At 37.3% G+C, this 11,195-nt stretch overlaps 1 protein-coding gene across 1 annotated transcript in view; it reads right to left on the bottom strand.

Annotated features, from left to right (window-relative positions):
* Nucleotides 1-940: 940 nt before the first annotated feature.
* Nucleotides 941-11,195, bottom strand: part of TMEFF2 (transmembrane protein with EGF like and two follistatin like domains 2) — a 275,270-nt gene continuing 265,015 nt past the window's right edge. Inside the window, exons 8-10 of the mRNA XM_061147957.1 lie at nucleotides 5,817-5,940; nucleotides 4,109-4,267; nucleotides 941-1,165 (exon numbers count right to left, since the gene is read on the bottom strand). Of these exons, the coding sequence (XP_061003940.1) occupies nucleotides 1,069-1,165; nucleotides 4,109-4,267; nucleotides 5,817-5,940 (380 nt within the window). The 3' untranslated portion in view covers nucleotides 941-1,068. The remainder of the gene's footprint in view (nucleotides 1,166-4,108; nucleotides 4,268-5,816; nucleotides 5,941-11,195) is intronic.

Below are 11,195 nucleotides of genomic sequence, written 5' to 3'. Positions count from 1 at the left end.
TAAGGTCTTTCATATGCTATGGGATTAATTTTCATTCTTATCATATATATATATATATATAAAAAACACATTTATCTGTTTTTATGAAATATTATCATCTTAGTTCCATTTCAAATAATGCTGCTGCATTAGCCATAAAGTTATTCATGAGGTATTTGGTTGTGATTCTAACTTATTTTTAAAGAACCATATACTATAAATATAGCAAGGTGCTTCTGAGAATTCATGATTTGGTATTACCCATTTAATGATGTTATTAAAAATGTTCCCTAGTTGTTAATTCCATGCACCTAAATGGAATAGATTTTGTGCTCTGTGCATTCCTAATATGTAGCTTGTTCAGGACCTTTCAGATATATGCACTTAACTGGAAGAGTCTAAGGTATTTCCCAAATAAAAACCAATATCTTTTTTCCCTCTCCTTTATGAGTTATAAAACACTTTTCCTCCCCTTCTTCTTTAATTTATTTGCCAGAGATTTTTCTGCTCTGGGGATGAAAATGGAAGGCCAGGGAAGAAAGTTGATGAGACAGAGATGATTCAAATATCTGAAATATTTTATCCTCACTCGATATAAAGTAAATTATTTTTTCTCTTTTCCAATAACCATCATTTTCCTTGATCTTGGAATCACTCAAAACCTAGCCAGTGAGTCCTGTATAAACTAATGCTTTGTCTCAAGATGTGGAGAAAGATAAAATACGGATGCCTGAACAGAGGTACTAGCTTGATTATATTTACACTTATGAGATACTGCAAATTTAAGAATGCCAATTTTTTCTCATCACTGAGTATTTATTATATATAACAAATACATGGGAAAGAAAAAACTATATTGTGTGATATAAATAGTTTATTTACATTACAGAAAAAACATCAAGACAATGTATACTATTTCAAATATATCCATACATAATCAAATATAGCTGTAGCACATGTTTTCATTGGTGTAGATTACCGCAAATGCAAGGCAACATGTGTAGATCTCTTGTCTTACTCTTTTGTTTATAATACTGTATTGTGTAGTCCAAGCTTTCGGTAGTCCAGCCACTGTGCAACATGCTCCCTTTAGATTAACCTCGTGGATGCTCTTGTTGTGTTGTCTGAACTGTAGTGCCCTGTATTTTGCTTCTGTCTGTGAATTCTGTTGCTTCTGGGGCATTTCCTAGAAGGTTGGAAAGTTTACAAATCTTAGTCCAGTGCTATTACCTGAAGTCCAGTCCCACAAAAACAGAGTGAAGTTGTAGATTAAGCAAATTATTAAAATACTTCAGATGTAAGAATTTATTATTAGCAGAAGCTGGAATTACTTTGGAAGAGGTTTTTGGTTTTGTTTTTGCTTCTCTTTGCAGTTGTCTTTAAGCGTCTATGAAGGAGAACTGAAGAACAGAGATGGGAGTTCAAGAGGAATACATGTACCTAGTCTGCGACTGGTTACTCATTGAGGCAAGAAGAATGACTCGGCACAATGCAATCAAGCAAGTGTGAGCCCATCTAATCTCACGTTAAAGTCTTCAACAACTTTATATTTTAAACGTCCCAAGGGTGAATGTTATGTTGCTATTTCAATGCTAAAAGTTTAAACTTTATCAAACCAGATAATGAGCCAACTGTTAATATAGGATCTGTAAAGAAAAGGGATATTGTTTTGGTTCAACCTAATATCATTTTTGTATATGAATACTATAAGCTAGAGACATAAGTTGGTAACAATTATTTAGCTTCTATATAAGGCTAATACTCAAATTATTTAAAGAGCTCTGATCTTTTCTTTTATGATAAAGCAATGCTTTGATGATACAAATAAAAATAATAATATAGAGTTCATATAAAATCCTATTATAACAGCCTATACAGTATCAGAAAATACATAGTCATATATATGTTCATATATGAATAAATGTATACAGTGTATATATATGTATATATATATGATTTGGAGAGGGAAGTAGATCTGTCAAAATGAACATGGAGCTGGAAGCCACATTCCTCAAAAGTAAAGAGAAGATAGATTTTGTTTTTACATGGAAAGTGAAAACAGATGTGTGCCTTAAAAAGTGGCCAGCCTAATGTGGGGCTCAATTTAGATTATCTTGAATAGCATAATACAAACATCATGACCAGTGGAAGGGGCAGTATGAGTGATGATGAAATGCACCAGCTCTGATATTAGGCGACCTAGACTTCATTTCTGCCCTGGTTGCTAACCTGTGTACACTCAGCAGCTTGCTGACTTCTCATATCTCAGAGTGCCTATCTTGAAAATGGGGATAATTGTTCCCTCTTCATAAAGTTTTCACATGTATATTTATTTGTGTGTTTGTCTGTGTGTGTACACATATATGACACACACACAGAGACACACACACATAGAGACACACAATTTCTGGGGAGATAAGGACCCTATGTATCCCAGTTGTTTTTATTATGTATGGAAATGAAACTGTGATTAATAAGACTTTTAAACATCTGCTCAAGCATTGAAAGTTCTGCATTTTTGTTAGTACATGAAGTAGCAAATCAAATTGTTATGAGATTAGATCTATTACATATGAATTTCATTTTTCATATGCTGATATTGCTTGGATATTAGAAGGCTCAAGACCCTTGGAGTAGTGTGGCACAACTTCCTGGGTTTTAGATGCTTTTCTATCTTTTCTTTTACACTTAGTGTTTTTGGTTTAAGTTATTTTTACACTCCCCAGAATCTATTTGAATGTAATCCACTGACTCACTTGGCATCTAAACATGAGAGTCGAGTTGATGAACTCAACTTGGCTTCGAGTAGCACAGAGCTCCCGTCGATGATCTTCCCTTAAGCCTTTAGGCCAGGGAAGGATTTAGGAACCACATTTTGTCTTTTTTCAAGAGCAAATGCCACACTTGTCCTCAAAGAAGATAGCACAATACAGATACTGAGATATATTAGGATTTTTATTTTCTACAGATATGATACTTTTATTTTCTTGTCTTCTGAAAATAATTTTTTGGGAAACATTTTGATTTACCGTAGAGCCGCACAAACGATTGAAAGTCTAAATGCCTTGTGAATTTGGCAGAAACCTTGAAAAACTTCCTTGGAACTCTTCTCTTGAGCAGAGTGGAATCAGATCAGAACAGAATATCTTCAGTAACATTTCTGGTTAGACCAGGATATAAATAATATGCATCTGGTCTGGAATTTATTTCTTGGTTACCATGAATTTACACGCTAATGAAGTTAAGCACTTACCCGGGCTCTGTCCTCTACTCCAAGCCCATTGTCAGAGATTAGTAATTATTCTTTTTTTCTGTTGAAACTGGATGAGATCTCTGTATTTCTCTCAACCCAACTCTCCAGGAAATAATTACTGTTTGATTGTTCTGGGGTTTGATATGAAAGTTTCTTGTGAAATTTGCTGTGTGTTTCCACGTATCAAAGGTTTTCATGTACTACAACATGATCATTCTCACTATAATTATTTTCTTTGAATTTTGTGATTAAAGTTATTTTGCTAAGTTAAGATAAACATGTATTTGTTGTTTATATCAAGTAAGTTAAAAAAGGTTATACCTGAGAGTTATACTTAGAAATATAAGTGCTATAAGTGAGAGCTATAATTTAATATTTTTCTAGGTCTTCTATAAAATCTATTCTGATCTTATTTGGCATGCTGAGATCTTCCCAACCCGTGGATTGAACCTGGGTCTTCTGCATTCCAGGTGGATTCTTTACCTTCTGAGCCACTAGGAAGCCTGAGTAAGGAAATGCTGGTCATTTAAACAGTCTGTTAGTAGTCTGAATGAAGACTGACTTTATAGTTAGAAGTGAAGAGCATATTTAAACAAAGACTGGCATCACACATTAGAAGAGGAAAGAAAAGGCCTTTGCTTAGAAAATAAATAATCCTCATCAAAATGCAAAAATAAGGAAAGAATTTGTACTACTTCAGCAGGAAAGTCATTGTCTTTCCATTTGGCTATTTAAATGTTATGATGAAGAAATAGGACTCTAGAGAATGGATGGTTGCGGAGTCCATGAAGGGACCTGTAATCAGAGTGATCTGACTCAGACGAGGAGGAATGATGTATCCCTTTATGTGTGTGACCACTGAGTATAGTTACTGACCTTGTGATGCAAAGAACCACCACACAGATGACGGCAATCTGAATCGTTCCAATCACAGCTGCGATTAAGACGTACTGAAATCGGACAGGGCCAGGAACAACGTACAGTACACTGTAATCCTTTTTCTCGCAGTGTTGCCCAGTATAACCAGCATCACACCTGGAATAAATGGTAGCGCCCAGTTACCTAAAGCTGCTGTACTCATTTTTATAGTTGGCCCATGGCCATTTCTCTTCATTTTGAAATTAGGGCCTTTTGTTTCCTTTTCCTGCCTTTAAAAAATAGTACTTTGTAGACTTGTTTCTCAAATACTTATTTTCATTAAGATATCTTTGTGTTTTTTATTTCAAAGATATGTGGTTTCTTTTTATACTTATAATAATCGAGTTTGAAGACAGGAGGGTTGGTAGATGATAGTGATAGTATAGGGAGATGATAGAAGCCCAGGAATAACTGTTCTATTTTTTTCAGTGAGCTTTACATTTTATTTAACTTGCTCTTTAAATAACCTAAGTCAACATAATTACTTGGGGGAAGGCTTGTTCCTGATGACATGAGTATAAAAAATAGTGCTATTTATTTATTTTTTTGGATAAAGCATTCTCTATTGAACAGTTAGAATGTGTTAAAACATATGTTAGGGCCAGAGGTACAGCAAGACTGATTTCTTTAATTTACTGGTCATAAAGTTGTCTGCTTATGTTAGAGAATTAAATTTCAGTAGTAAAGAGGTAATTACAATGTAGGCAGTAAGGTTTAGCAAAACAAGCCCATGTGTAGTCATCTGAGAATGAAGACTGCCTCTCTGTCACTCAGCCCCCATCAGGAAGCTCAGGTAGATGTGTTAGAATCAGCAGTTGACCATGAAATGAGGAAACAGCTCACATGAGGATAACACTAGTGGGGATCAACTGTCATTGACTTTGTGCAACTATTTTAGTACCTCACTTTGAATGTCTCATAACTATATCCTAGGATCTGTGGTTTCTGCATCAGAAGGATTTAATAATGACAGCTCTGCTGGGAATGACAGAACAGCGGGAGCCGCTCCTCAGTCTGCCCGACTCTGCTGGAAGGCAGGTGCTCATGTGCTCAGTGAAGGAAAATATGAAAGGAAGACAGATCTTGAGAAAAAGAGAGAGAGAGGAAGGAAGGAAGAAAGAAGGATAAGATGAAGAAAAAGAAGGAGGGGAAAGAGATGAAAAGGGGAGGGGGAGAAGGGAGGGAAGAGAAAAAGAGAGTGACACTCCTTTCCCTGTATAGCAATATGCAACCTATTTCACCATTTGCCACTTGTATATGCCATTATTTTGGAAAAGATGACCTACCCAAAGCAGCCATGTTATCTGACTTAGAGTGAGGCCTCATCCAGTCATTTGAGAAATATTTGTCAAGTCTCTAATCTGTGCCAAGCACTGCTCTGCATCCATGGGAAAGAGTGGTGAATGAACCAGAGGAGGCCGTGACTTTAAGGAACTTGTAATGCCCAAGGTACAATTTAAAATTCTACCAGCAGAGTGTATATAATGATGTGTTACATAGTACTTGGGTATGGAAGGTACACAGATATTGTTTTCTTGTGTGTGTGTGTGTGTAGGAGAGGCAGAAAAAAGGGTGGCTGCTGATCACCCACTCAGGCAGATGCCATCCAGAATTTAGTTTCTATATTTTCACTTTATGCATTTAAGTTAAAGGGTGAAATCCTTACCTGCAAGATGGCTCCTGCATATTGACAGAATGTTCACACTTCCCGTGCATGCAGAAGCCATTGTAGTGTTCTGGGCAAGGGATGTGGTGTTCTCTGGCACTTTCTTCTAATTTGTTAGCATTCTCTGTGAATACAGATAAAAGCAACATCCCCTGTAAATACTTTCTTAGCCTGGTAAGATCAGCCAGGATATTAAGAAGCAAAGCTACAGTAGGCAAAAATATTTAAAAGGGCAAGAATTAAAAGGCCGTATTTCAGAAGAAAGACGGAGAAAGAACTGAAAGATGTCTTTCAATTGTGTTTCGAGATGAAACTGCAAAATTACCCAGTGCTTTTCATGCTTTTATGTAATTTCCTACATCTTTAAGAGCCAGTAATGTTTCTATGAGTTGTCAGACAGCTTTACCTTTTCTTGTGTAGAGACAGTACATTGATCATAAAATAATTCAGGAAGAAATATCATATTTTGTGAATTTCAGAACCCCGCATAATGTCCCTAAAAGTAAATTGCTGCAGTGCCTTGACACTCTCTCCATGTGGGAGCTTAAAAGTTAAAATATGGCCGTGTTCAATTGTTAAACAGAAGTTTTCCAAACCAAATGCAAATTTCAACAAATGTATTCTTTCAGGCTTTTTTCATCTACAGTGAACATGAATTTTCCTAGCACCAGCACATTTTCTTATTGCCTAAATAATGCTATTGAAAGAGCAAATGTTATTTCAGAATCACTTATATAGATCCTAACACAGTATTTCTAAATGCTGTGAGTATATTCTAATTCATAATATTTGGCCTATGTTTACAATGTCATGTGAAACTTAAACTTATGATAAAGAAAAAACTTCTGTTCTAAATGAACCCTTTCCTCTGTCATTAAGCCTTGTTTTCTCATGTTTCTATAAAGATAGTAAATATTTTTCCTGACCTTTGTTAGTTTAAATACATTTGCTTCCCGTTTGTAATACCATCTCTAAGCAGTCTTTTGATTCTTTACATGTTCGCTTTGTAATGTAAAGTTTTGCCTTTTTTGAGTTTCTTCTATAATCTGAGACCTGATATACTTTAAGATTCTTGCCTAAAGTATGAGAAATGTAAGTCTCTTGACTTTTCACTTCCCTGGTGGTCCAGTGGTTAAGACTCCAAGCTTCCAATGCAAGGGGCACAGGTTTGATCCCTGTTCAGGGAGCTAAGATCCCACATGCCATGTTGCATGGCCCCCAAAGTATAAAAATAATAATGCTTTTCAAGACCGCAGTAATTGGTCAGCAGTATGGGTTTTTCCAGCGATGGAAGATTGAGAATAAATTACTATTTTTATGAAACAGATTATCTCCTACAATTTCTATACAGGGGTATAGCTTTTCTTTTATTATAGTGCATTCTTGTAATTTTTTACTGTCCATCATGTGTGCATGCCAGGTCACTTCAGTCGAGTCTGACTCTTTGTGACTCCATGAACCTGCCAGGCTCCTCTGTCCATGGGATTCTTTAGGCAAGAACACTGGAGTGGGTTGCTGTGCCCTCCTCCAGGGAATCTTCCCAACCCAGGGATCAAACCTGGGTCTTCTGCGGCTCCTGCACTGCAGGCGGATTCTTTACTGCTGAGCCACCGGGGAAGCCCCTTACTGTCCATCACAGATGATTACTATATTCATCATGAGAAAAAAATGTTCCTTCAGTATTAGTGAAGTAGACAAATGTATTATTTATGTTTAAGCAGAGCTATAAAATACCTTTAAATTTTACTACCTAGGTTGTCATCTGAAAAATATTAAAGTTTGAAGTAAATTGTTAAATATGTTATGTGCTTTCTTGAATAGGGATATTTGTACACATAGGTATGAGGGTAACATTTCAAATTGCATACCCAAAGAATAAAGGACTAATCATAAGGATGCTGAAGAGACTGGCGATGGCATTTCAACCATTCCTTTGTTTCACATCTGTGTCTCTTTGCCTATTTAGGTGATCTTTTGTTTGCATTGTAATATTTCTACTTTGATAATGACTATTAAACTGTAAGAACCATTTTCATAGAAAAGACAAATATATAGAACTTTCTCTTCTGGTTTCTTCCATTCTTCCAAGTCACCATGGTGTTTTTGGTAACAAATAGTGCCTGCAGGAAGCAAACAACATCCAACCTGAAATGGATAGTGTGGAGTCAGATTTCCAATATGGGAGTATGTGACTAAAATGGAAGCAGGATGACTGTGGAATTTGGATCCAACTTGAGAGGGCTTGTGGTCATTCATGAAGCCATGGAGACTGGACTCATCCTGTGCCTTGGTCAGGAGGCAGTAAGCCAGCGTGGACAAACCGCACACCTGCTGCTGAAAGATGACTTCAGCAGTGGGGTTTCCCAGCCTCCCTGCTGATGTAATGAACCAGCACTGATTTCCACTCTTATTTCTGGATCTTCTCCCCAGAACAAACTATTCAACCTTCTATTTAGTGTTTGTTAGTAACCCTTCAGTGCTTCCGCACACCTGCATGTTGGGGAGGTTTCTGTAACTTCCCTACAATCCACATATATACTGTGATTTCAGTAGTTGTCTTTTTCAAACACATCTTATTACGGCTATTTTATTTTTCCATCAGTTGCAAAAGTAGAGATGAAGAAAAGAAGATCAAGATTTTCTTAACTCAGATCCTTATTTATTTATTTATTTAATTTTTTCATTTATTTTTATTGGTTGGAGGCTAATTACTTTACAATATTGTAGTGGGTTTTGTCATACATTGACATGAATCAGCCATGGATTTACATGTGTTCCCCATCCTGATCCCCCCTCCCACCTCCCTCTCTACCCGATCCCTCTGGGTCTTCCCAGTGCACCAGGCCCGAGCACTTGTCTCATGCATCCAACCTGGGCTGGTGATCTGTTTCACCCTAGATAATATACATGTTTCAATGCTGTTCTCTCGAAACATCCCACCCTCGCCTTCTCCCACAGAGTCCCAAAGTCTGTTCTGTACACTTGTGTCTCTTTTTCTGTTTTGCATATAGGGTTATCATTACCATCTTTCTAAATTCCATATATATGTGTTAGTATACTGTAATGGTCTTTATCTTTCTGGCTTACTTCACTCTGTATAATGGGCTCCAGTTTCATCCATCTCATTAGAACTGATTCAAATGAATTCTTTTTAATGGCTGAGTAATATTCCATGGTGTATATGTACCACAGCTTCCTTATCCATTCATCTGCTGATGGGCATCTAGGTTGCTTCCATGTCCTGGCTATTATAAACAGTGCTGCGATGAACATTGGGGTGCACGTGTCTCTTTCAGATTAACTCAGATCCATTTTGAAGGCTATTTTATTTTTAACTCTGTCCCTCACCCCATACTGTTTTTTGTTTTGTTCTGAATCTGTACCATGTGCACAGTTAGGAGCTGAAGTTTAAGGGCGAAATGAGAGCTTGTCTGAGTGGTATTGTTGCCTTACTGTAGTAAGAGCTGGATGTTTTCACAGAGTTCATTATCCAGACAGGATGATCAAGTGGGAGGGCAATAGTCTCCATCATAAAATCTGCTAATTAGTTTACACCGTTCCTTATGAGCTTGGAGTGCCCTGTTATGCTGCTCATAGGATACTGTCAAATAAGAAAGTTAGATTGAAAATAAATGAGTAGAAGAAATGATCCCTGGGCAAGAAAATGAGGAATCATCAATATATGTCAACAAATTTATAGTCAACCCAAACAAGCAAACCAGTTGATTGAAAACCTGAATATATAACCACTTCTAGTAATGCAATAGACATGTTTCAGAAATGAGATTTGAGTGTATTAAGAAGAGTAGAAACGCAGAAATCTAATATACAAACCAAATGTGTGTATGAACCACAGTGGGCATTTGTGATCCTGATGTTTATGCATAGGTACTGAAGCAATAACAAAGCATTTAAAGATTTTAAATCATAGAAAAATGACACTTTGGAAGTCTGTATGTTTTCTCCAGTGGTTGATGATTTACATATCAACTTTTCTCTTCTCCATTTAAAAAGAGATTTAATGTAAGGATTGTGCGCCTTCTTCTAGGAGAGCAAGTGATGATGCTAGAAACTTTTCATACCTTTGTTTAAAATCTTTGTCCAGTTTCTTCTTTTAAATGTTTACAAATGGTTTGTTCTGAATGAGATCCTGACTTCTTAAAGGAACAGTTTCTGGTATAATCTGAGTTACTTGCAGCAGAACTCATAGGGCTGTATGCCCATTGCTAGTAAGCATTCCAGTCAAGAGCTATAGAAGTAGGCTGCTTTAAAACACAGCTACATGTATGGTTTCTGTCCTGGTGCTTTCAGGGAAAGAGACACGGCAAGCCGAAGAGACAGAAGAAATGGTGAATGGCAAAATCTGGCATTAATCACAAGTCTAGTAAGATAAGTCGACAGAAAGTGGACAGAGCCAGGCATAGCAATTCAGAGACTTAAATCAGTACAGCCCAGAGTAGGGTGTGTGTGCATGTGTTTCTCATTACCCCTACTTTCTTCCCCCAAAGTTAGAAACAAGATGTCATTCAGGAATTAATCTGTCAAAGCAAGACATTATCTACTAAGCAGAAATGTGACTGTAAAATTCAACTAAAACTATCCCAGTGTCTGAAGGAAGGAGGATTCCCTTAGGATAAGGGTTAGAGCTTGGCAAAAGAAGCATCTGAACGTCATGTTGTGTCACCTGTTCCAGTGCTCTCAGGCTTCTGGGCCCTGAGAAGCCAACTTTAACTAGTAAACCCAGTCCCCAGCTGCAGATATGGCTGCACTAGACTGTTAGTGTCTGATGCTATGAAATATTCACTTAGTCAACAACCGAGTTCTCTTGTTTTGATGTTCTGCTTCCTAAACAGTCTTAAAATAACTGGACATTTATGCAGCCTACACATTGGGAATGGCTTTGACACTACCACCTGGCCATCTTATCCATTTGACAGTTATATATTTCATTGGAGTGAACTGATTGGTTCTGCGCTTCCACACATGTTAGGGGCACAAGTCACCTTTCTTCAGCCTACTGAATTCTGAGGGTTTGTAAGATCAAATTTTCTGCACCTAGAGGCTAAAGGACCAGACCCTATCCACGGTGCATCACAGTCTAGGAAGACTTTGGGGGCTGGTAAGATGATATTTGTCTGGAGATATTCCTATTTTGCTTTAATCAGGATTTTTAAAAAATATATAATTTTTAAAATTTATTTTTGGATGTGCTAGGGCTTTGTGGCTGCACAGGCATTTCTCTAGTTGTGGTGAGTAGGGGCTACTCTCTAGTTGCAGCGTGCAGGCTTCTCATTGCAGTGCTTTCTCGTTTCGGAGCACTGGTTCTAGGTATGCGAGCTTCAGTAGTTGTGGTTCCCAGGTTCCAGAGCACAGGCTCAG

Source organism: Dama dama, chromosome 8 (assembly GCF_033118175.1).
Source record: "Dama dama isolate Ldn47 chromosome 8, ASM3311817v1, whole genome shotgun sequence".
Taxonomy (NCBI): Eukaryota; Metazoa; Chordata; class Mammalia; order Artiodactyla; family Cervidae; genus Dama; species Dama dama.
This window is presented reverse-complemented; position numbering and strand designations above follow the sequence as displayed.